The 24,876-nt window shown below is 58.6% G+C and overlaps 2 protein-coding genes across 4 annotated transcripts in view; both read left to right on the forward strand.

Moving 5' to 3' along the window:
* The window catches only part of LOC120385031 (alpha-2-macroglobulin-like protein 1), a 144,799-nt gene that overhangs the window by 44,010 nt on the left and 75,913 nt on the right, over nt 1-24,876 (forward strand). Inside the window, exons 22-36 of one of the 3 annotated variants that reach the window (XM_039504105.1) lie at nt 385-436; nt 874-948; nt 1,358-1,534; nt 1,900-1,981; nt 3,181-3,337; nt 4,565-4,639; nt 5,458-5,614; nt 7,856-8,067; nt 8,323-8,538; nt 8,688-8,812; nt 9,232-9,322; nt 11,042-11,110; nt 11,560-11,662; nt 12,340-12,381; nt 13,645-14,352. In XM_039504105.1, coding sequence (XP_039360039.1) covers nt 385-436; nt 874-948; nt 1,358-1,534; nt 1,900-1,981; nt 3,181-3,337; nt 4,565-4,639; nt 5,458-5,614; nt 7,856-8,067; nt 8,323-8,538; nt 8,688-8,812; nt 9,232-9,322; nt 11,042-11,110; nt 11,560-11,662; nt 12,340-12,381; nt 13,645-13,652 — 1,641 coding nt within the window. In that variant the 3' untranslated portion in view covers nt 13,653-14,352. Of the gene's footprint in view, nt 1-384; nt 437-873; nt 949-1,357; nt 1,535-1,899; nt 1,982-3,180; nt 3,338-4,564; nt 4,640-5,457; nt 5,615-7,855; nt 8,068-8,322; nt 8,539-8,687; nt 8,813-9,231; nt 9,323-11,041; nt 11,111-11,559; nt 11,663-12,339; nt 12,382-12,714; nt 13,094-13,644; nt 14,353-24,876 lie in introns of those variants that run through there. The other 2 variants (XM_039504103.1, XM_039504104.1) reach the window with 2 other exon arrangements.
* The window catches only part of LOC120385032 (alpha-2-macroglobulin-like protein 1), a 218,429-nt gene continuing 214,445 nt past the window's right edge, over nt 20,893-24,876 (forward strand). Inside the window, exons 1-3 of the mRNA XM_039504109.1 lie at nt 20,893-21,197; nt 21,937-22,126; nt 23,419-23,581. Of these exons, the coding sequence (XP_039360043.1) occupies nt 21,133-21,197; nt 21,937-22,126; nt 23,419-23,581 (418 nt within the window). The 5' untranslated portion in view covers nt 20,893-21,132. The remainder of the gene's footprint in view (nt 21,198-21,936; nt 22,127-23,418; nt 23,582-24,876) is intronic.

Here is a 24,876-nt window from a genome sequence, read left to right on the forward strand (position 1 = left end):
AGCTGGTGGGAGAATCCTGGGGCAGACAGAGACGGGGGTTAGCCCCAAGGGGGATGGCTGAGTGTGACACACGGGAGGGCTCGAGGGGGCTGAGTGTGACACACGGGAGGGCTCAAGAGGGCGGAGGGAACGAGCAGAGGGAAGCTCCCCGCTGAAGAGGAAGAAGCTGAAAGATCTGCTGGGCTGGGAACAGTCTCCCCGGGGAAGGGACGGGAGCCCCATCGCTGGGGCGCTGAGAGCTGGATGTGCCCGAGCCCCACAGCACGGGCTGTAGGGGATGATCCTGCCCTGGCTAGCGGCACTGGCTGACCCAGCAGGCCCTGTCAGGCTGTGACGTGCGCGATCCCTTCTCCTGACCTTGTGTCTGATGCTCCTTCCCCACAGCCAGGGGGGATCCTGGAGGAGAAGGCACACAGCTCCCTGCTCTGCCAGGAAGGTAGGTTCCCAGCGCCTGTGCGGGGCTCAGTGGGTGTCACTAACGCGGGGAGTCTCTTGGCTGCGGCACGTCAGTGATGGCTGAGCCGCTGGATGGCCCAGCTAGGGGTACAGAAGGCACGAGGCCGGACCGGACCAGGGGGCATCCAGGCCAATGTCCTGCCTGGGACAGGGTCCAGGCCCAGCTGCCCGGGGAAGATGCACCCCCTAGTGGGCAGTTATGGAACTGTCTGCCACCAACCAAAGGCTCGAGCACGTCTGGCTCCTGCTCCCAAGACTGACTGGGCCCCTGTTGCGCCAGCTCCTCTCCCCTGCAGCCTGGCCCCTGTGTGCACAAGAGCCCCGGACGGTGAGGAATGGAGGGATCTGATTGGCTGGAGGCAGGGGCAGGTTCCCAACAGGCCTTTAACGGTGTATCTTTGCCTTCGTGTTACGCAGCGTCCGAAGAAATCTCCTTGCAGCTGCCTGCGAACATCCTGGCGGGGTCCGAGCGGGCCCACGTGACTGTCCTGGGTAAGGAATTCCCCTGCCCCATCCCTGCCAGAGCATGGTGCCCTTTGCCAGCTGGCCCGAGTGCGGCCCAGCGCTCTGATCAGAGAGGCCGGGGCATCACGGATGGAAAAGACCAATGAGATCTAGTGGGTATCTGGGGCTGGGGCAGGACCAGTCCCTGCAGTCTGTGCTCCAGGGCCTCGTCCCCAGTGTAGGGCAATAGACTCACGCGGTGATGCCAGGAAGCAGTGCCAGGGCATTGGCGTCTTGGCCATTCATCACCACGTATCCGCATAACCCCACCAGGCCTGAATCGAACTGGGGGCTCTGGGCCCCTGCGTGCCAGGGCTCCACTGACGTGGTGTTAGGGACGGGGCAGCTGTTATGCAGCCTGGTAATTCTCTGCTCCCCCTGACTCCCTTGGTGCCAGGAGACATAATGGGCACGGCTCTGCAGAACATAGACCGCCTGCTGGCCATGCCCTACGGCTGCGGAGAGCAGAACATGGTCCGGTTCGCTCCCAACATCTACATCCAGCAGTACCTGGAGAAGAGCGGGCAGCTGAGCCCGGAGATCAGAGACAAGGCCAAGGGATTCCTCCAGAGCGGTGAGTGTCCTCCTGCCCCTGCGCCCCCAGGGCATGGTGGGGCCATGCGAGGGCCCTGTCCATGCCACCTCTGGGGGTCAGGGAATGAGATCCTTGGCCTTTCCTCCCTGGGGCACCAGTCCCAAGGACCAGGACATAAGGACTGTTTGACTCAGGGTTCAGGCAATGGGAGAGGAGCACTTCCCCCTCTAGGGGGCACTGGTTGGGATCCAGCCCCCTATTCAAACCAACCCCTGGAATCTCTGAGTCTCAGTGCCATGGGGGAGGGAGGGATAGTGGGCCCCACACGGCGCAGGCTGGGGGTGGATTCTAGCTCCTGGGGGTGAGCGGATCCAGAACTCGCTGTCTCTCTCCCGTCTCCGCAGGCTACCAGCGCGAGCTGCTCTATAAGCACAACGACGGCTCTTACAGCGCCTTTGGGGGGAGAGACGCCACGGGCAACACCTGGTGAGGGGCCGCACGGCATGGGCGAGTCAAGGCTCTGGGTGGTCAGGGCCTTCTTAGGGGGCTTATTCCTTCACTCTCTCACTTCCCTGGTCCTTCGCATGAACAGAGAGCAACAATAACCAAAGTCCAAAGGCGCAAACAATTCGATGTTTATTGGGGTGAACTTCCAGCAAGCATGAGTCCAGTTTCCTTCCTTAGTGTCCCCCTTCCCAGCTCTGACACCACAGAATCTTGCCTGTGTCCTTGTTCCCATTCCCTGTTCCCATTCCCCCCCTTAGCAAAACATGATCCCAATTCCCCCACCTCCAGTCCCTGTTCCCATTCCCCCCTTACTTCCAGATTGACTGCAGACTATATAGTAAAACCTGAGTTCTGCTTAGCTATACCTTAACCAATCATTTTGCTGAAATTTAACTAACCAATCCTAACATACTGTAACATGGTTATTTAACCAATTGTATCCCACCACCTTAATTGGTTTACATCCAACAAAATTAATTGTACACCAGACAGAAACAATCACAGAACCAGGCAGAGACCATGCAAATAAACATACAAAACAATACAGAAGCGAGGATTTCACATCCCAGCTATTGATAAGTGAGTTCTTGCCAGACAGGATGCCATCAAACTAAGTTTCCTTTTACATCTTCTAGGCTCTTCCCTTTCTCTGGAGTTGACAGGAATATCAGGACAGGATTGAATTCCTAACAGCCCAATAGCATCTTATTTCAATGTGACTAGTTTGGAATGTGAGGATGTGACCGCACACTTGCCAGTTTATGGCTGCCTCTGCTGCTTAGCCGAAGAGCTTAGCCTAAGAACCTCGCCTCAGACTGTCCCTTACACATACAGAGAGCGATTTTGATTCTTTCTTTTATACCTCTATAACTAGCTAAGTGATAAGAATACACCTAAATTCTTAAAGTATAGGCCTTTACCGACAGGCTTGAATATCTATATCCTAACAGGCCTACCGGGCTGCAGCCTGACCCCCAGCCCCACTGCTATTCCAGTCCTGCTCCCCACACAGCTCTGCCCCACTTACTCACTCCAAACCCCCACCCCGTTCCCGTTCTGGGCTCCCCTGACAGCTCTGCTCACCCCCACAATGCTGAGCCCCAGCCCCCACGCACGTCCCTCCTGGCCCGCAGCATCTCCTGCAGAGTGTCCCTCTCACAGGGTCTCTCCCCGCCCAGGCTGACGGCCTTCGTTCTCAAGTCCTTTGGCCAGGCCAGGCCCTACATCTCCATCGACGAGAAGCACCTAGAAGACGCCCTAAGGTGGCTGCAGCGTCACCAGCTGGAGAGCGGCTGCTTCCGCAGTGTGGGGAAGCTGTTGAACAACGCCCTGCAGGTGGGAGGCTGGGGGGAGGGGGGGACAAGCTGGGGAAGGGGGTGGGGGCCCCTCAGGGCAGCTGGTTGTTGTGACCCGTTTCGGGTTGGGGGATTCCCCTGGGTTTTTAGCGACGGCTGAATGGCTGGAACGGCCGGGGCAGCGGGTTATTGCACCGAACGAGGGAGCAGCCCTGGCCCAGCCCCCCCCCCCCGGCTCCTGCACAGCCCAGTCTCCCCGCGGGCACTGAGCAGACCCCGCACTCATTGCCTGGCATGGAGAGCCTGAGGGGCAGGGCCCAGCCCAGCCCTGAAGTCATGTGACTCCCACAACTCCCCACGCAGCTCAGTCAGAAGGGCTGTCGCGGTGCATCATGGGAGATATAGTCCAAAGGAGCCGAGTCCATGGGGGAGTGGGGGCACGAGGCCTGTCCAGCTGAATGTTGAACTGCTTCACAGTGGAAGGTTTCGGTTCAGGTCGCCAACCCGAGAGGCTGCGATTTGGGCCCCGCCAACCCACCGCAGCATGTTGTGTTTCCATTTTCCCAACGGAAATCAAAACGTTTCAGCAAAAGTAACATTTTCCCTCAAAGTTTTTGGTTTTGTGGAAATTGCATCGTCTGTCGAGAAATCATATCAGCAGGAAATTCCCACCCAGTTCGAGTCACAACCCAATTCCTGCCACTGCCCCGGAGTTTGCAGGGAGCCGGGACTCTATGGGAGGGGCCGGGGCTGTACCCGGCCATTTGGGAGCGAGAAGGAGACAAATCTTAGGCAAAGTCCAGATTCCCGCACAGGGGGACTATTTAATGATCAGGAACTTGCCCAGTGAGGGGCGAATCCCTCAGCCTCTGCAGAAACGGCCCCTGGTCTTCACAGGAAAACTGGCAAATGTCAGTTCAAACCAACTTCCCAACCTCTGGTTCCAGGGGGGCTCAGATAGGGTTTTATGCTGAAATTTTATACAGCCTTGACAATGGAGCAGCTACCGCCTCTCCCTATAACAAAGCTGTGGAACTCACTGCCACAGTGTGGCCTCCTTGGCTGCTACAACTGGGGCAGCTGCTCGGGACCCAGATGGTCCTGGCACGTCCCAGCAGGAGGCAGGACCCAAACCCAGCCACTCGGAGCGCTGGAGCCGGTTCTTCTCTGTCCCAATGGGCCTGTCCTGGGCAGCGTCTCACCTGCTCCAGGCAATGTATCCTGCAGCTCTGTCTGAGCCAGCTCCCGGTGTCTCCATCCCCCGCAGGGCGGCGTGGTGGACGAGCTCTCTCTCTCAGCTTACATCACGGCGGCGCTGCTGGAACTGGGGCAGCCACTCATGGTGAGGCCAAGCCCGGCTGTCCCAGGGGAGGGGCTGGCAGTCGGGGGGGGAATTGGAGATTATTGGTGACAGTGAAGGGGGAGTTAGTGCCAGGGAAGCGTTTGGGGTGAGACAGGGGAGTTGTGGGGGGTTGGCACCAAGGAGGGATTTGGGGTGAGATGGGAGCTGTGGGGTTGGTACCAGGGAGGATTTGGGGTGAGGTGGGGAGCTGTGGGGTTGGCACCAGGGAGGGATTTGGGGTGAGATGGGGAGCTATGGGGATTGGTACCAAGGAGGGATTTGGGGTGCTGTTGGGGGCAGTGGGGAGAGGGGTTGGTACTGGGAGGAGGGTCAGGGAGAGGTTGGGATGGGGACAGTGGGTCAGGGCATCAGAAAGATTCAGCAGCTCGGCCAGTTTCTCGGTCTGGCTCTGGGGGGGATCTGGGCGAGGCTTGGACGGGCTGTTTATAGATGGGCCCAGGGCACGGGCGGTGGTGGGGAGGGACGGGTCGGGGGAGGTGACAGCTGCCTGTCTGCTGGAACATTGTTGAGGCCCCATGGGGTGGGTACCGGAAGACACACCCGGGCACGGGGGGTCACTTCTGGCCAGCTCGGCCTGACGAGGAGTCTGTTCAGTGTCTAGCGCTCGGGGGAGAGGATCTGGTGAGGCTTTTAGGGTGCGTGGGGTGGGAATGGGTCGGGGGAGGTGACGACAGGCTGGCGGGAGGGGGTGTTAGGGCCCCATGGGGTGGGTGCCGGGGGACACACCCAGGCACGGGGCGTCTCCTCTGGCCGGCTCAGCCTGACGGGGAGTCTGTTCGGTGTCTCCCCCGTCCCAGGACCCCATGGTGACCAGGGCCCTCCAGTGCCTCCGGGAGTCGAGCACCAGCGACCTCTACACGCAGGCGCTGCTGGCCTACGCCTTCGGGCTGGCGGGGAGCACTGAGCTGCGGGACGCCCTCCTGCAGCGCCTGGCCCAGCACAGCGTCAGCGCCGGTACCGGCAGCACCTCGCTCTAGTGCTCCCCTCGCTGCCGGCCTCTGGGCCCAGGGCAGGGCCAGCTGCCCACCACGGCCCTGCCCACCCAGGGGCCCCCTGCCCCGGGGCCTCCTCAGCCTGGTGGGGGAGCTGGGTCTCCATGGCCCAGTCAGTCCGTGGTCTCTGCTGAGGCTGCCAGCGAGGGGCCGACGCGCCGGGCTCTGTCGTGGGGACACTTCTCCCCTCAGAGCTGGAGTGAGATCGTCCCCCCATTTCCCAGGGCCCAGCGCACGGAGCGAAGGGGGGCGAGGCTGGGTCGCTGCCAGCCTGGGGGGATCGGAGCTGAGAGCCTAGAGGGGCACAGCCCCGTGTTCCAACGCAGCCCTCTAAAGCGCCCGGGGCCAGGAGCGTGATGGGTCCAGTGGGCTCCGAGCCGTGGGGCAGGGCCTTGCGTAGGCAGCTCCCAGGGGAATGGGGCATAACCGAGCCCTGGGGAAATGCCGCAGGATCCCAGCCCCCATCCTGTGTGGGGACATCCCAGATGGGGAGTCCCTGCCCAAGACTTCTCGGCTTGGCCTGGCTAATACTGGGAGGGGAACAGGCTGCCCTGGGCTGGTGGCCGGCTAGGCCCTGCCGTCTCTGGGAGAGGGGGTTGTACAGGGAAGCAGGTCTCTGGGTGCCCCATTGTCTGCACCATGTGCCCCGCATGGGCCCATGGGAGGCTGCCCATCCCCCAGCTCCAGTTCCCCCAGCCTGTCCCTGCACAGTTGCCCTTAGGTTTGTGGTGCTCCCAGCCCAGCCCTGGTGTGAGCGATGAAGCCTGGGGCCAGCTCTCCATAGGGGAGGAGGTCCCATGAGAGGCCTGAGGCCCACTGGGAGTGCGGCTGGGAATGCAGGAGGTGGCGCTGCCCCGCGTTGGTGCTGAGCTGAAGGAGCCATCGGCATGAGGCCAGGGGGCGCTGGGAGTCCCAGGTTGGGCCCCTCACACTCGTCATGAACACGCCCCAGTGATCTCTGTGCATCTCCTCGGCCCCATTCGAGCTCAGACTGAGCTGTGCTGGGAGCTGAGGCCTGGCGCGCTCGGGCCCTGGGGAGACGTCCCCCCACAGAGAGGAGCCCCCTGCATGGTCTGGGCGGCTCGGTCGTGTCTTAGCTGAGTTGAAAAGTCCCTTCTCTCCAAGCCCCGGCGCAGCGACTGCAGCTGGTCTGTGCCTGCGAGTTGAGTGTGTCACTTCCTGCCCCACCCCGAGATGGGTAAGAAGTGCTGGGAGCAGCACGTGGCTCCTGCCCCAGGGAGGGGAGAGGTGGGGGCTCTGCTCCCGGGGCACCGAGGGGCCACCAGGCACTGCGGTAAAACAGCCCTCGGGTTACAGGACCCATCTGTGACGTAACAAGACCCATCTGTGAGGCCCATAAGACCCCATGGGGTCCGGTGATAACCCAGTGTCAGCTCCACCGCTGCCCTTCAGCTGGGTCCAGCTCCCGCTCCAGCCCCCATGGGCCCCACACTCCCTCAGGGGTTCTCTGCTCCCCCCACCCCCCCTGCAGTGGCCCCACTAGGCATAAGCAGACTAAGCAATTGCTTCGGGCCCAAGCAGCTCACAGCCCTGCCAGCTCTGGGAGCGGGGGTTGGGCAGGGGAGGAGGCCTGTGGGTGCGCCACTGTCTGCACCATGCACCCCATCAGGGCCTCTCCTCGGCCCCATTCGAGCTCAGACTGAGCTGTGCTCCTAGGGGTGCAGTGAGGGCCCGTTGGACACTGGACTGAAACAGCCCTCGGGTGATGGTCCCGTCTTCAGGACCGCAGGGATCACTCAGGAGGGGGATGTTAACCCGGCATCAGCTCTGCCCCCTGCCCTTTGCCTGGGCCAAGCTCTGGGCGGGGGCCAAACTAACACAGGGGATCTCTGCCCCCCTCTAGTGGCTGCACCCCAGAGAGCTTTAGCGGGTGCCTGGAGCCGGTGACCCTCCTGGGCTCAGCTTGTAGCTCGGGCAGCAGAGGCTCAGGGGTTTGGAGTCAGAGATCCACGGTTCAGTCCCTGCTGATGACCCACCCAGGGGTGTCGTGTTACACTTGTGTAGCCCTCCTGTGCGCTGTGAATCAGCTGCCATGTCCTGCCCCAGTGGTGGCTGCATTCAGTGGGGAGCAGGAGTCCCTCGTGCCTGGGAAGCCTCTGGGGCCCCTTTGGAAAGCAAACAGGTGACCCACTGTGTTGTAACTGCAGCCGTGGGGCTGCTCTTCCCTCGGCCCCTCTCCTAGGGGGACAGCTCCACTGGCAGAGGAAGGTGAAGGCCCTGCCCAGCCCCTATGGGAACCAGGCCCCGTCGGCGGAGGTGGAGATGACGGCTTACGTGCTCCTGGCCTATCTCTCCCTGCCCAACGTGTCTGCTGCCGACATGGCGACCGCTGCCCAGATCGTCCGCTGGCTCAGCAAGCAGCAGAACCCCTACGGGGGCTTCGCCTCCACGCAGGTAACACCCCTGCCCTCGGGCAAACCAGCGCTGGGGGCCTGGTGCAGGAAGGGGCCCCCGAGAGCTGTAGCTCCGCAGCTGAGCTGGGACCCTTCCTGGGAGAGGGGGTCATGGGTGCAGAGCCCCCTGCCCTCAGGGGCTGGGAACCAGGGTCCCGGTGTCAGCGCCCCGGAGGGTCCCGATCCTGCTGCAGTGAGTCTGAGACGGGCTCCTCTCCCCAGAGAGTGACAGCAGCTGGGTGACTCTCCTCCCCAGGACACGGTGGTGGCCCTGCAGGCCCTGGCCAAATACGCGGCCCTGACGTACAGCGCAAGCGGGGCTGTGTTGGTGACAGTGAGCTCCCAGGCCGGGGCCCGGCAGCAATTCCACGTGGACAACGCCAACCGGCTGGTGCTGCAGCGAGCGGCCCTGCAGGAGATCCCCGGGCAGTACACGGTGCGGGCCAGCGGCAAGGGCTGTGTCTTTGTGCAGGTGAGTTCAGGAGCCCCTGGGGCTCAGCCGGCCCAGCGGTGACTGGCTATGCCCTTGCCCTGCCCCACGGCGCCTGGCTCTGGGCCCAGGCTCTGATCTGCGGTGGCGGAGGCAGCAGGCTCTGCCCCAACCTCTCGCTTGTCTCCCAGCTGACTCTGCGCTACAACGTGCCGCCCCCAAAGAGCGCAGCGACCTTTGACCTGCGGGTGGAGACGGAGCCGAAGGAGTGCACCGAGAGCGCCACATCCCGCTTCAGCCTCGTGCTGCATGCCCGGTACGAGCCCCAGCCCCCAGCCCCGCTGGGTCCGAGCGCCTGGGGGCAGGGGCAGGCCCCAGGCATTGGGGAAATGGCCAGGGCAGAGCCGCCCCACTGCAGGAATTGATCGCCGGAGGAGCCATCCCCCCACAGGGCTCGGGGCAGAGGCGGGGGCACCTTGGAAAGTGCCAGGGGCTAAAGGGATGGTCCCGGGGCTGATCTAATGGACAGTCGGCTCCAAAGCAGCTCCTGGGGCCGGGCCCCTTGCTGGGGAGCCCAGGGCTGGCCAGGGGCTAGCGGGGCTCACAGCCCAGAGGAGGCAGAGGCATTAGAGATGCCTGCAGGGCCGAGAGGACGGGAGGCCTCCCCTCCCCCTCCACCCCCTGGGGTCTGTATCCAGGGCAAACCCTGACCTCAGCGCACGGCTCCTGTTGCAGGTACAGCGGGGAGCGCCCAGCCACCAACATGGCCATCATCGAGGCCAAGCTGCCGTCCGGCTACATCCCCGTCCAGAGCTCCCTGGGGCAGGTGAGCTTCCCAGGGAGGAGAACAGGCTGGGCCAGTCACACAGCATGAAACCAGGGGCTCATCCATGGGGGAAGAGCCCAGATCCCCAAGAGAACACAGATTGCAGCTCTGACCCCCAGGGCGAGCTCCCCCTGCAGAGCCCTGTCCCAGGGCACTGTGAAGTCCTGGGTCTCCCATCCAGTCACTGAGCAGGTCCTGACCCTGCTTAGCTCCCCCTACAACACAACGCCCATGTCTATGTAACCCCTCTGCCAGGCTGAAACGATAGCAGCAAGCGCCGGGTTCAATACATAGGGGTCCCTTCCCCACAACATAATGCAAACCAGCTTGAGCCCCCAGCCAGTGACCTGGGAAAATCTTACACACACCCCTGGGCACCTCGAGGAGGCAATACTTCCCCTCTCGCAAGCACAGACTCTTGGTGTAGCAGAAAAGGTTTAATCACATGAGATAAACAACAAGCATTAAATTGGGAAAATACCTCAACTAGAGTTCATAGGTCAAACCGTGAACAAAGCCCCACCCCAGCAAATTGGGCTGTGTCCTTCTCTCTGGGCCCTTGAGTCCAGCAACCCCCAAATCACCCACAGTCCCAAAAGTCCCACAATCCAAAAGTCTCTGTCCCGGGTCAGTGCAGCCCCAGAGTTCAAGAGTCTCTCTGCAGAGGTCCCCCTCCCCAGCCTGGGTAGAAAGGGGCACCTTACGTGGTTCGGGGCCAACTGCCCTGCCTCTTCGTGGGGTTTTGCTTCCACGAGTCATCCCCGCAAACAGCTCAGCTGGCTCTGTGGCTGCTCCGCTCTGCCAGCTGCTCTGGTCCGCCACCTGTCCTGTGATCTGCTCCGGCCGTCCTCGCGAGCTGCTCGTCTCCACTCACCCAGTGGCTGCACAAACTGCTCCACTCCACTCTGCCAGCTGCTCTGCTCCATGGTATTGCTTCAGGCTCCCCCACTCATTAGCACAGTACTCAGTGCTCTCAGCTCAGCAAGTCCAGCTCTTCAGTGATTTCAGCTCTTAGTGATTCTAGTTCATAGTAGGGGAGTCCCAGTGCCAGTGAATTCAGCTCAGTGACCTGTATCTAGATTCTTAAGGGAATGAAAAATTAACTCTGACATTCCAAAGTGGAGAGAAGCATAGGTGGAACTGGTGCTTCTGGCTCACACAAGGCACCTATACCACCAAGTACAGATCTCTGTCCCCAGCCTCTCTCTTTTCAATGGATTTTGGAACCCATGTCCCTTGTCTAGCAAGTGCTATTTAGCTGATAATGAAACCCTCTATCATAAGACAGTTTTGTAGTTACTCATTTACTTAATCAGGGTGACAACATTTCGTTCCTCCTGCCCCAATAACAACGAAATTGGGGATCCCACAACTGTGAAAATAACCATCCCAACCTTCTGTGCTGTATGCTAAGTGGGGTGGGAGTGCCAATGCAAATAACTGAAATGCCAATGCAAACACTTGAAACTTCTTTCCGCACTCCCCGTAATTTACCACCAGATGTCAGGGTGGGGCTCATCCTGACTCTGCTTACATCTAGACTCCCGCCCCTCCCCCAGTGGACACCCAGTGCTCAGGTGTGACTGGCATGGGGGGTGGCAGCCAGGCCCCTTGGCCATGGGGACATTTGGTGCCCAATGTCCCAGCCCCCAGCAGAGCAGTGACTCCAGCCCCAGCCTCTCCATTCCTGGCTCAGCCGTTTCCTCCCTCTGCTCCTAGCTGGAGAAGCAGCCTTTGGTGAAGAGGCTGGAGGTTCAGAACGACCAGGTGACGCTCTATCTGGACCAGGTGAGTGCGGGTAGCTCAGGGCTCCGGCAGCCTGGTGTGAATGGGGAGGGCGTGTCCTGCCCTGGCTCCACCCCCATTACAGCTGCTCTCATGGGCTGTGTGTCACACGCACGGCGAGGGGTCACTGAAATCTCCCTTGGTTCCAAGTGACCCGTTTCCATAAAGGACGGGGAGATGGGACCAGACCAGCCAAACCCCAGAGAGGGCCGTGAATGGAGTGACGGGGAGCTCAGGGTTGGGGAGGCTGGAACTGGGCCCTGAGTGTGATGAAAGGGGGTCACATTTTTCAGGGGGGTGGAACAGGGATTCGGGGGGAGCATTTTCTCACTGCTCCAGGCCGCAGGGGCAGGGGGAAGTGGCTGGGCCAGGCCGAGCCTCGGGGAGGAGGGGCTTCGAGCTGCCAGTGCAGCCGTTCAGCCCAGGCGCTCGCTCTGTCGCTCTCTCGGTAGCTGACGAAGGAGGCGGCGAGTTTCACCTTCTCCCTGGAGCAGGATTTCCCTGTGAAGAATCTCAGAGCAGCCCCAGTGAGACTGTACGATTACTACGAGACGGGTGAGTCCCGCCCTGGCTCCGCCCCCATTACAGCTACTCGCTAGGCTCTGTGGCACAGTCTGGCTGGGAGGGCGTGTCCTGCGCTTGCTCCACCCCCATTACAGCTGTTCTTGTGGGCTCTGTGTCACACTCAGGGCGTGGGGTCACCAAAATCTCCCCAGGATCCAAGTGCCCCATTTCCATAAATCCCACTCAGGTCAGAGCCTTCCCGGGTTCGATCTGTGGGGTCGCTCACCGCGAGGGACACGGGAGCCGTGTGCTCGTCGGGCTAGTGGGAAGGGTGCGGCTGGTGTAACTGGGGCCGTCCCAGCAGGAGCAGGCGAGTCCCGCCCCTTCAGGGCCCCCTACATTTCCCCTGCCATCCAGCTCCTCAGACGCTCCCAGAATCCTTTGTGCTGGGCTAGGAGGTGGCAGGACGGTTTCCCTGGGTGTTTTCAGGGGCGACTCAGTGGTGATTTTTGGGCCCGTCTGACTTACTTGGAGATGGGGGATGGGAGAGAGCGCGCAGTCCCACTCAGACAGCTGGGGGCGACCTTCCACTCCCTTCTAGGGCTCAGACCTACTGCAGGGATCCCCTGGGGCTGGGGGAACAGACTCTGCCTGTGTGGGATTGGGGGAGGGGTTCTCATCCCCCCACTGGGTCTCTCCTCCATTCCTTACATCCCTTGCTGTTGCAGGTGAACACACAGAGGCTGAGTACAGCGCCCCCTGCGGCTCAGGTAGGTGTGATGCACCCACCCACAACTCCAGTCCCTACAGCTTTGTGGGTGGGGGAGTCCATGGGCCGGAGAGGTCTGTGTGTGTTGTAGACGGAAAGGAGGGGGAGATGGGAGCATGGAACCCACCAGGAGCATGTGTGTGTGGGGAGAGACCTCGGGGGGGGAGGGTCTATGTGGGGCACAAGGGAATCTGTCTTGAAGGCAGGGGGTGACTCTGAGGGGAGAGTCTTATCAGGGGTGGGAGAGTTTTCGGGGGCCGTGTCCACAGCTGTCTGCCGGGTGTTGGGGGATGATTTTGATCCTGTCTCAGGGGATGTTTGTGTTTGTTTAAAGCCCCTGACGCCGACACGATGGAAAATTCCCGCTGAAGGTCCCACCCCTGCTGGGCAGCCCCCTCCCCTCCCATCCCAAGAGCCCCTTGCCGGCAGCCGACACCCCAGGATCAGGGGGGCACAGACAGGCCTCGTCTCAGCTGCTTCTCTTCCCCGAACCAGCTTCACTATCCCCCTTAGCACCTTCTTCAGCCAACGCCTCCCCGTTCGCTCTGCAAACATCCCACCTGCTCTCCCATCTCTCAGCCCCCAGACTGGCCCGTCTGATCCCAGCTGTCTGTCACACGCGGGGACCAGTGACTGCAGTGGGGACCCCTGGGGTTTGCTTCCCGTCCTGCCTGGAGCAGCAGGTTCAGTGTAAAACAAAATAGAAAAATCCACCTATTTGTGAGGCTGTTTTCTTGCTTTGTTCCTGCCCTGCTGCTGCTCCTCACATGGCTCCTGTGCATCCTTAGAACAGCCAGATCCTGGGACCGTGGCTCTGTCCCCTTCCCCAGCCCTTCGGTCATTGCTGTGGGGTTTGGCTTTAACCCTGGTTCGGGCAGCGTCAGCGACAGCCCCCCAGGTTCCAGCCCCGCCTGGCAGAGCTGCCCTCGTTACACACGTCTACATGAAAATGAACCAGTTCAACTGAAGTTAGTTTTGAAACCAGTTTACTTACCCCGTGAAAACCCCAGTGTGGATGCACTTATTGTGGTGTGGCGGAGGTTGTTTTAGTTTAGGTTCAATCAATTAGGAACTGAAGCTAAACCAGAATCAACTCTTCTCTCAGCCTGACAGGAGCACCTCTACCGGCTCGCATGGGTTGAACTAAATTGATTTTAAAAGTGAAGGCCTGAGAGAGGGAGGAATGGCTCGTCCGACTCCTTACAACTCTTGCTTGGTTTTGGTTTTTTTGGTATGTTTTGTTACTATCTGTTTAATTCCACGGACCAATGACCATTGTGGGGAAAGGCGATCTCTGTGACAGGTCTATCCCCAGTCAACCAAGGTGTGAGAGCCTAGTGTACATGCTGTGAGATGCCCAGCCAGTCCTCCAGAGACCCCAGAGCAGATCAGACTCGACGTTCCTGCTACTTCCCGGGTAAATAGGAAGCAAGAAAAATAAATCCATAGACCGTTCAGACCCTCCCTATACTTCGTAAAGAAGCAAGAACTCTTTGCAGGTCCCCTTTACAAGCAGGAAGCTCCTTTTCCTTTGTGCAGATGTTAAAGGCACCTGATGCAGTTTGTAGGTGCAGGGGCTTTCCCCAGCGCCAGTGTGTGAAAGATTCACCAAAGAGTCACAACCACAAGCTCAGTCTCAGTGGGAAAGGATGGAAGAAATACGTCCCAGAGGGCTGCACGTGCCTGTCTAAGGAGGCAGGAGAACTGGACTTTAGTATTTGGGGAATAGGCAGTGCTCCCGTATTGAAAGACAGTATTGTCCTGTGTACAGCCGTGGCAGTCACAAAAAGGCATTTCTCTTCCTCTTTGCCCGGGCCTGGCTTCTGTAGCCATAACGTTACACTAACAGAGCTGGTGGCATTTAATTCCTGTTCCCAGTGATGTTTATAGGTGGAGCTAATAGCAGCCCCTCTGTTTCAGCTGCCTGACCCTTTCCATGATAAAATTCTCTCCCAGTCTTTTCTTTGAGATGCTCTCACCCGCCATTGTTTGCAGTGGGTCTTTGATATTCAGCCCTCAGGCTGGAGAATTGGCTTTTCTTTGTTCCATCAGATTCCATTCACATATTGCTTAGATAGGAACCCCGGGCTTTCTACCTTTTTCCATTTGGGGACCCCTATAACATTTCGAAGGGAGGTGCGGACCCCCTTGGAAATCTTAGACAGACTCTGCGGACTCCCAGGGGGCTGCAGACCACAGGGTGAAAACCACTGTTCGGTGGGAACGACGGCCGTTCATGGACTCCTTAGACCTAGTTTGCCAGCCCCCGTTTGTCCTCGGGCCACAGGTGGAGGGAGAACCACTGACATAAACTGTTCAGAACAATCCCCATTTCCCCTCCGGCACTTGTGTTCCTGCCCGAATCCCACTGAGCTCAAACCTCCCACAGTGCCGCCTCCTGCTGCCACCCCCAAAGCAGCAGCACCAGCTCCTGTCCTGGGAACAAGTGGGAGCTGCTCTAGCAAGAGGTGTGGGCTTCCCTCCCTGGGCACAGACAATGGCTCCAGTGGCCCATGGCACCTCTGGGTGATCACATGGAGCAGGACCTCAATCCCACCCGGCCCACTGAGCCAAATAGCCCATCACCCCCCCAGGACAACAACCTGCTCCTGCTGCCACTTAACGTAATGCCGTGGCCGTGGCTCAAGGAGTAGCAGCCTGTGCTGAAGGTTCAAACACACAGAGGGATGTTGCACGCTCAGCACATACTGGACACTGCGGTGTGAAGCCTGGAGACGGAATTCAGACGGAATGTGTCAGACCCAGGGCTGGCTCAGCACGACCTGAGCCTTGGAGACGCAGCTGAAAACCGCAGAGCAGATCAAACGGAGACAGCGCAAGAGAGCAGTGGGTCCCTGCGCAGCCCCCAGGGGTCGTGTCCCACCAGCTGTTTTCCCTTTACGGGGACCCTCTGCTCCGATTGTGGATCCCCCCAGGTTCCTGGAGTCTCTTCAGTCTCTGTGTGGCGGGGGAGGCATGTGGGAATGGAGCCGTTTTCTCTAGGCCCTATGGGGTCCCTTGGTAGACAGGAGGCTCCCAGGGCCAAGGGGCGAGGCGGGAGAGGCCCACAGTGGAGGTGGTGAAGCCTGAGATACAGCTGGGCATGTGGGGCCTGTGGGGAGAAAGCCCTGACGGAGGGGAGATGTCTCGGGAGGGGGCAGTGTTCAAACCTGGCTGGACCCAGCTGGGTCGGGTTCTCTTGGCCCTGGCGTCTTAGCATCAGTTTCTGAGCTGAATCGTGTTTCTCTTATTTCCTGCCCATCCCCCGGCTCGGGCCAGGTCCCGTCGGGTAATTTCTTGTCCCCCCTGCTCTCTGCAGCTCTTCCCTAGCTGGCGTCATTGCTGCGTTTCGCTAACACGCCCTGAGGAGACTGGTCCATACGATGGGGCCGGACCCGTCCCTGGGGTGCAGACGAGCCCCCTCCCACCGCCCCAGCTAACAGCCACCCAGCGATTCTGTGTCAGCTCCGTTAGCAGCCTCCTGCCCCACACTTCCGCCTGGGGGATCTTCTCTCTCTTTGCTCTGGCCAGAAAGGCGGGAAGTGAACAGCCTCTGGGAAAGTGGCCCCTGGGAAGCAGGAAGGAGAAGGAGCTAAACCTGCCAACCCTCAGGGAGCAGCGGTGGGGCTGCTCTGGAGAGTCTATGGTGCGCTCTGTCTCTCAGGCCAGCGCTGTGTCGCTGTGACCCACACTCACCGAGTGCCCCACTCCCCCTGCCACTCGCTTGGGCCCTCACCGGCCATCAGAGAACGTGGCTCCCGTCGTCTCCCCAGCAGTGATGGGCTCCCGCTGGGCACCGCCAGGCGTTTCCTCACCGTGAGAGTCATTCACCTGGTCAGCAGGGGGCGCTGCAGACCCACCCCCTGACTCATTTCAATCCAGCCCTGGGAAAGCCCGGCACAGACCGGGGACAGGGCCGGGTCGGGAGGGGCAGGACACGCTGCCCCAGTCACTCGGTCCCAGCTCTGATTTCCGGGGGCGAATGCTGCTCTGGGAGACGCTCCCGCAGCTGTGCCCAGACCCCACTGGGGCTGCGGAGCCTGTTTGGGTCGTTGGCTGGGGCTGTCTCGGGATGCCCAGCAGTGACCGAGGGCAGAATTGGGCTCTGTGATGCCAGGACTGGCCGTGACAGAGACCTGAGCCGTTCCATGGACGCCGATCTAAGGGATATGGACCCCAGGCCTGATGCCTGACGCTCACCCGCTTCCTGAATCACTTTCCCCTCGGCAGGGGCCTCCCACCCCACCCCAAGCTTCACCACCCCCAGAGGGCCCTGTCTGCCTGGTGGGACTGAAATCCCTGTTACCTTTGAACCGTCCCAGGGGACAAGTAAATATTTGAAGGTAAACCAGGAAGGGGCAGTGACCTGGGGCCAGATCTCTGCATCCCTGGAGCCAGGGCCAGCAGGCTGCAGCCTCCCTGTGCAGGTGTCTGCAGTGCCGGTGTCTGTGTGTGGGTGTGTGTGACAGACCAGCCCTCTCCCCTCCCCTCTTCCCAAACCCAGAGCTCCCTTGTGAGTCTCCCTGCAGGACCCAGCCAGTCCCAATGATCCTATATTCAATGTGGGTGGAAGAGACCAGGGCTGGAGCGTGCTCAGCGCAGATGCAATGTACAGTGACAAATATTCATAGCTTGGTAGATTCCAAGGCCAGAAGAGAACATTGTGATCATCTAGTCTGACCTTCCGTATAACCCAGGCCAGGGAATTTCCCAAATATAATTCCTAGAGCAAATCTTGTAGAAAAAACATCTAATCTTGATTTAAAAATTACGCTTACTGTTAAAAATGTTCACCGTATTTCCCATCTCAGTTTCTCTAGCTTCAACTTCCAGCCATTGGATCGTGTTAGACCTTCCTCTGCTAAATTAAAGAGCCTGTTAGCTGATATTTGTCCCCCATGTAGGTATGTATAGGCTGTAACCATATCACCCCTTAGCCATCTCTGTGGTAAGCTAATAAATTCAGCTCTTGAGGATATCACTATAACGCATGTTTCTAATCCTTTAGTCGTTCTCGTGGCTCTTCTTTGAACCCTCTCCAATTACCCACATCCTTCTTGCATGATGGACACCGGAACTGGACACAGGATTCCAGCAGTGGTCGCACCAGTGCCAAATACTGTACAGAGATAAAATCACCTCTCTGCTCCTACTCCAGATTCCCCTGTTTATGCATCCAAGGATCACATTAACCCTTTGGGCCACAGCATCACATTGTGAGGTCATGTTCAGCTGATCCAGGCTCTCCCCCCCATTTGCTTCCCAGAATAGAGTCCCCCATCCTGTAAGTATGGCCTACATGCTTTGTGTCTAGATGTGAACATCTACACTGAGCTACACTGAAACACATATTGTTTGCCTGTGCCCAGGGTATGAAGTGATCCATAGAACTCTGTATCAGTGACCGGTCAGCTTCGTTATTTACCACTCCTCCAATGTTTGTGTTGTCTGCAGTCTTTATCACTGATGAGTTTAAGTTTTCTTCCAGGTAATTGATAACAATGTTAAACAGCACAGAACCAAGAACTGATCCCTATGCAATCCCCTCGATCAATAATGGTTCCCCATTCACAGTTACATTTTGAGATTTATCAGTTAGCCAGTTTTTAATCCATTTAATCTGTGCCATGTTATTTTATATTCTTCTAGATTTTTAATCAAAATGTCATGTGGTATCAAGTCAAACGCATTACAGAAATCTCAGTAAATTACATTGACACTATTACCTTTATCTATTAAATTTATAATCATCAAAAAATATATCAAATTAGTTTGACGGGATCTGATTTCCATAAACCATTGCAAATTGGCATTAATCATGAGAGTATCTTCTAATTCTTTATTAACCAAGTCCCATATCAGCCACTCCATTATTGTGCCAGGTATCCATGTCAGACTGACAGGCCTCTAATTAGCCAGTTCATCCCATTTACCTTTTTAAAGTATTGGCACAACATTAGCTTTCTTCCAGTCTTCTGGAATTTCCCCAGTGTTCAAGACTTACTGATAATCACCATTAATGGTCAGCAGGCTCCTCAGCCAGCTCTTTAAAAACTCTTGGATATAAGTTATCTGGAGCTGCTGATTTTAAAGTGTCTCACTTTGGTAGCTGCTGTTTACCATTCTCTCTAGATACTAGTGGAATGGAACGAGTGTTCTCCCCTTCATGTGACATGACAACTTCATCTGTTTTTTCCCAGATACAGAACAGAAATATTTATTGAACCTTTCTGCCTTTTCAGCATTCAGGAGTGACGGACGCTCCCTAAAATTGGGGGGGCCACCGGCACCGAACCATTGCCCCACCCCCCACCACCCCACCGTCTCCCAGAGGCCCTGCCACCACACAGCGCTTCCCCAGGAAATACCACCCCACACTGCCCTGTCGCCCCAAGCCCCCACCCTCACACCAGCCATTCCATCCGAGGGACCACCCCTGCGTCACCTCTTCCCCCAAAGACCTGCCCCCCATGCCACCTCTTCCCCTTAGACTTCTAAATGTAATGGAACCATGGCCCCCTGCCCATTCCCCCACTCCCGTTCCGGCATCCCGTCTCCATTATTATTGATAATTCAGCCATTTGAGTTGATAATGGACCAGTACCATTGTTAGGATTCAGTTTGTTCCTAATATACTTTAAAAGCTCCTTCTTATTGTCCTTAACTCAGCTGGTCATAGATTTCTTCATATGTCATTTTGCTTCCCTTATCAAGTTTCTACAGTCCTGATTTATATTCATTTCTGTCAACTTCTCTTTTCTTCCCTTTGCTATACTTCATTTGAAAAAATATTTTATAGCTGCTTTCATTTGCCCTCTGAGCCAGGTCAGTTTTTTAACCAGTTTGATTGATTGTGGCTTTTGGGACATCTAGTAAAGTGTTCTTAAATAATTCCCAGTTTTCATTCACATTTTTCTGATTAAATTCTTCTTCCCGGCTGGTTTGCCTCATAACTGTTTTCAGCTTTGTGAAACAGGCCCTTTCAAACCACTGAGTGAAAATATTACTGGTCTGGACTTTAATCTGTTGGCACATTGTAAATGTGATGGAGTCAGGATCACCTGTACCTAGGCTACTGTTCATGTTTAGTTCTGTGATCAGCTCCTCTTTATCTCTCAAGGCGAGGGCTCATATAGAACACTCCTCTGGCGGATGGAACACTTTTTGAGTTGGGAAAATATATAAGAAATTCCAAAGACATTTTAGTACTGGCAGCACCAGACCGCTAGCATGTGTCACTCACATTGAAATCCCCCAGGATCACACAGCTTCTTTTCCTACACCCTATAAATAGCTGCATAAGGAGCCACTCATCCTGTTCCTTCGTGTGATTTGGTGATCTGCCCCAGAAACCAGCTAATTGCTAACACCCCATCTTGTGCTGTATCGGTTAGGACACGGATCCATAACCATTCAAGATCATTTTCTCCCAAGTTATCAGTGAAACACTCTACTGACCATGTGCAAATGGCAATGTTCTGTACTTTATAACCTAGCCAGATTGACGTGGATTTTCATGGCAAGAGGAAAAACCCTTCTCTTCCCCTAGCACAATCCCCCTGCCAGATTTCAATTGCAGGCTCTAAAGCATGAAGGCACTAGAACTCCTCAACAAAATGGTCAGGAAAATGGATTTCCCTGGAAAAAACGATCTGTGTTAATGCTAACCATGTTCTCAGAAATGGCACAATTAGTTTTTGCTGAAAGTTTACAAAAGAAATTCAACGCAAGGCAGAGCCTGAGCATGGAAATTTCATCCCCAGCTGTCCCCGTTTGGGAAAGTTAGAAACGATTGTGAATGCGGTTTTCATGAGACGTGTTCAGCAACCCCAACATTCTCCTCATTTGCATTGCAGTAGTGGGGTCGCTGCCCGAACCCACTTTAACGAACTCATTTCTCAGCAAGCTCCTCCCCCCTGCTCCTGCCAGGGCTTCCTCAGCATCCCGGCTACTGCTGCCACCGACCCCAGAGGTCCCACCCGGGCCGGTGCAAGGATGTTTCGCGCCCTAGGTGAAACTTCCACCTTGCACCCCCACGCCCCGCACTGAGGCAACCCCCGCCCCAGCTCACCCCTGCTATGTGCATGAGCACCCCGAGCACGCCGTCGCTGCTTCACTTCTCCCACCTCCCAGGCTTGCGGAGCCAATCAGCTTAGGAGGCAGGAGAATTGAAGCAGCCACGGTGTGCTCAGGGAGGAGGCAGGGCAAGGGTGAGCTGGGGTGGGGAGTTCCCCTGCGTGCCCCCCCCTTGCTGCCGGCGGTTCTTCCCGCACTCCCCTACCCCAGCTCCCTCCGCCTAAATGCTGGCGGTGACCAGGACGGCTGAAGATCCGGCTGCCGCGGTCGCTGCCAAAGAAAATGGCGTCCCCCAAATACCAGTGCCCTAAATGGTTGCACAGGCCCTGTCCCACCCCCTGCCGTGTGACCAATGCAAGGGGCCCCCTGGCTCGTCTGACCCTTTGCCAGGCAGCATCCTCTGACTCAAGCTGCAAGAACCTGTCAGAACCTCGAATCCAGCAGCTGGGGGTGGTGGGTAAATATTGTCCTGGCTGCGTCCCCAGCCCCAGCCAGAGACCTGACACGACCCTTGTTTACCCCGGATCAAAGGCGAAGCTCCAGCTCCAGAGTCTGTATCAGGGCAGAGCAGGCTGGTCTCCAGCACAGAGCGTGGGGGAGAGGGAGGAAGAAGGATCCAAAGGAGGGTGAGGTGTGTGTGTCCCCTTGTGCCTGCCCGTCTGCCTGCACCCCAGGAATGGGGGCCCCAGTAACCTGCCTGCTGCTGCTCCTGCACCTCACAGCTGGGACATCTGCAGAGCCGTAAGCCCTGTCCGTGTCTGTCTGTCTGTTCATCTGTCTGTTCGCGATCCTCTGCGGCCGCCTGCTCCCGTCAGCCTGTCACCTCCTCAGGCCGCGGCCTGTCTCTGCCTGCGGGTCTGTCTAGCCCCAGCGCAGGGGGCCAGGCTGGGCTGGGCCTCTAGGCACCAGTGCAATAGAACAGTAATTACCCACGAACCCAGCGCATTAAAACAACGTCTCAGCAGAACCGGGCAGTGCCCCGACGGTGCAAACGCCGAAGGGTTCCTGCGGCGGCGGAGGCCCCGGGTGCAGACTGGGGTGGGGGTGGGGTGGGCCTGGATCTAAGCCGGTTACTGGCTGCAAAGGGCTCAGGTGCTCAGCACAGCCCCAGACTAACCAGCCTTCCCCACCCCCCACCCCCCGCCGTGCACAGGGGTCTCTGCTCACTCTCAGCCCCACTAGCTGCCCCCTTCTGGGCAGACTGAGCAGCCGAGAGGCCGGGGATGGAGGGGGACTGAGTCCCTGTATGCGTCCCCCGGGGCCCCTCCAGCTCCACGGGAGGCAGGCTGGGGCGGGGGATGTAGCGAGGGGACCTTGCCCTGCCCCTGCCCTGTGGTTAGAGAAACAAATCAGCCTCCAGCACCATCGACCCAGCCCTGTCCCAGCAGGGGGGACACTCAGAAATCGGGAGTCACACCCAGTCCTGGGGGAGGCTCTGAGCTGTCCCCTCCCCCACTGCCCCGGTGCTTTCCCCCCCCAGGCACTATGTGGTGGTGAGCCCAGCCGAGCTCTACCACCCGCACACGGGGACGGTGTCAGTTCATCTCAGCGACCTCAACGAGACCGTCCGGGTGAGCGTCCAGCTGGAGAGGGGGGATGGGCCCAGCGCTATCACCCTGCTGGAGAGAGAGGTCCGGGAGCCCCGTCTGCACGAGAATGTGCGCTTCCAGGTGAGCCCCCGCCCGCAGCCCTGGGCACGGCCCCGGGCACTGGCCCTGGGCCCGGAGCCCGTCAGCCCCGGGTCTGCAGCACCAGGCCAGCTGGTCACTCAATGGGCAGCTGTAGCCAGAGAACTCGAGCCCATCCCTCAGCAGCGACAGGCAGGGGGGAGCGGGGATGGGGTGGGGGGCACAGAGCGCCCTGGCTTCCGACTCCATCGAGCGCCCCAGGTTCATGCTCCTCCCATTCAGGGCCCCCAGCCTGGGGAGGGGGGTTGTGACAGATTTTCGTTACCAATCTGCCTGGAGCGTCAGGTGATCTGGCTGACGCTGCAGGATCGTTTGGGGGGGAGATGACGAACACACCAAGTGTTTACATTTTCAAGCTTTATTAATAAAATAATAAAATACAGCAGAGAGTGCTGGGAACGCTCCCACGTCACTCAGGGGGAGAAAGAAAGCTTTAGAGCCCCAAGCCCTAACCCACTTTGATACTCACACACGACTGAGACTGGCCATGTCTGGGTGTTACGTCAGAAGAAGAGAGGGGAAGGTGGACGGAGTGCTGTCCAGGGCCCAGGTCGTCCAAAGATCTGCTGTGCTCTCCAGATTGCTCCAGCTCTCAGGAGGGTTTTAAGTCCTGGCTCATCGGGGGTGGGGTGGGGGAGTGCTCCATTCGGGGACCTCTGCTCCTGGTGTCCTCTGTGCCAGTGCAAACCAGCTTCCTGTGGCCTCCTTGACTTTCTCCAAAACACACCAGCTAGACTCTGTTGTCCTCTTTGTTTTCCTCTGTGCAAGCCTTCGCTTGCCTCGCTTGTTATGGGCTGGCTCTGCAGGTCTGCGTCTGTTCAATTAAATCTTCCTTTCTCACGGTTGGTTTGTGGATTCCGGGCCCCCCCTTTCTTGGCCGGCAGCCGAGAGTCAGATGTGTGCTGTGGCCTTGAGCTGGCTGGAGTTAGCATCTTATCTTCGGACTGAGCTTGCTGGCTGCAGTGTTGAGTTAACCCGTTCTTTGCTTTTGTCTTTCTCTCCCCCCTCGGCCTCTCGTACCTGCAAAGGAAACTTCCACTCCCCGCTCACACACCTTTGACCCTTCCCAAAATGCTTTGCAATGCTAGCAGCAGCGTTAGAAATATACAATGCAGATCTGCCTTCCCAGGGGACTCCCTGAGGGCGGGGGCCATTGGGTTGTGACAGGGTTCCTCACAAACACCACTGCTCCCCCACCCCCGTGCAATAGCGGGTCTGTGCCACGACCGGCCCATTACCAGCCACTGTGGCCTTGCTGGGGTCCCCGTGTGCAGGTTCCAGCCCCGTCCGGGGGGCAGCAGGAAGTGGCAGAGCTGCACGTCTCGATCCGGGGAGATGCCTTGCAGTTCTCTGAGCGGAAGAAGGTGCTGCTGCGGGCGCTGCAGCCCGGGACCTTTGTGCAGACGGACAAGGCCGTCTACAAGCCGGGACAGACAGGTGAGAGGGCAGGAGCTGCTGGAGGGAGTTTCCTGGGGCCCCAGGCCCTTGGGATGGGATGGGGGCCTAGCGAGGGATTCGGGACTCTCACTTCTAGGCCTCTGTCTGCACCCATTACCAAGAAATCCAAAGCCTGAGGCCTGTTTGGGGGCCTGTCTGGAACCAAGTGGGGGTCTCAGCCCCTCCTTGGTGATGGCACAGACACTGCAGGGGGCACCGATCGGCCTCCTCTGGCGGCCTCAGCAGGGAGGCGGGGGTTGGCTGGGCCCTGGAGGTTGAGCTCCATGAACAGCAGGTATCAGAGGCTGGGGGACACTAACCTTCCCCAAACAGCCCTGCGTGGCCCTGCCCACGCTTCGTCCCCGGGACCCCTCCTGCTTCCCGCTGGCGCTCTGCAGCTCTTCCCTCATAACCGGGGCCCCCGACTGGGGTGGGCTGGGGCTAGGGGGCCTGTGGTCAGGGACTCCAGGCGGCTGGAGCTGGTGCTCGGCTGCCCGGCGCTCCAGGCCTGGGGGTGCTGAAGGCTGCACTGCCCGACCAGCGCAGGGGGAAGGTTTGGCAGGCGTCTGGTTTTTGACCGGAACGCCCACTCGAAAAGGGATCTGGTGGCTCCGGTGAGCACTGCTGACTGGGACGTTTAAAGTTTGGGTGGTGGTGCAGTAGGGCTAAGGCAGGCTCCCTGCTTGCCCTGGCTCTGCACAGCTCCCCGGAGGCAGCCAGCATGTCCGGCCCCGAGGCACAGGGGCGATCAGGGAAACTCCATGTGCTCCCCCACCCTCAGCGCCGGCTCCACAGCTCCCTTTGGATGGAAACTGCCACCAATGAGAGCTGTGGAGGCAGTGCCTGGGGGTGCGGGCATCACGCACTGCACAGAGCTGCCTGACCACCCCTCCATCTAGCCTGGGGTAGGCAAACTATTTGGCCTGAGGGCCACATCTGGGTGGGGAAATTGTATGCAGAGCCATGCATGTAGGGCTGTGGCAGGGGGTTGGGGTGTGGGAGGGAGTGCAGGGTGTAGGAGGGGGCTCAGTGCAGGAGGTTGTGGTGCAGGAAGGGTGTGGGGTGCAGGAGGGGGCTCGGGATAGGGGTTGGGGTGCAGGAGGGATGCGGGCTTCAGCCTGGTGCCGCTTACTTCGAGTGGCTCCGGGGTGGCAGTGGGGCTAAGGCAGGCTCCCTGCCTGCCCTGGCCCCACGGCGCTCCCGGAAGTGGCCAGCATGTCTGGCAGTGGCTCCTGGGGGTTGGGTGGGGCAGGCAACTCTGTCACACTCTGTCCTCACCTGTGGGTACCACCCCG

This window comes from Mauremys reevesii, linkage group 17 (assembly GCF_016161935.1).
Source record: "Mauremys reevesii isolate NIE-2019 linkage group 17, ASM1616193v1, whole genome shotgun sequence".
NCBI classification, from domain to species: domain Eukaryota; kingdom Metazoa; phylum Chordata; order Testudines; family Geoemydidae; genus Mauremys; species Mauremys reevesii.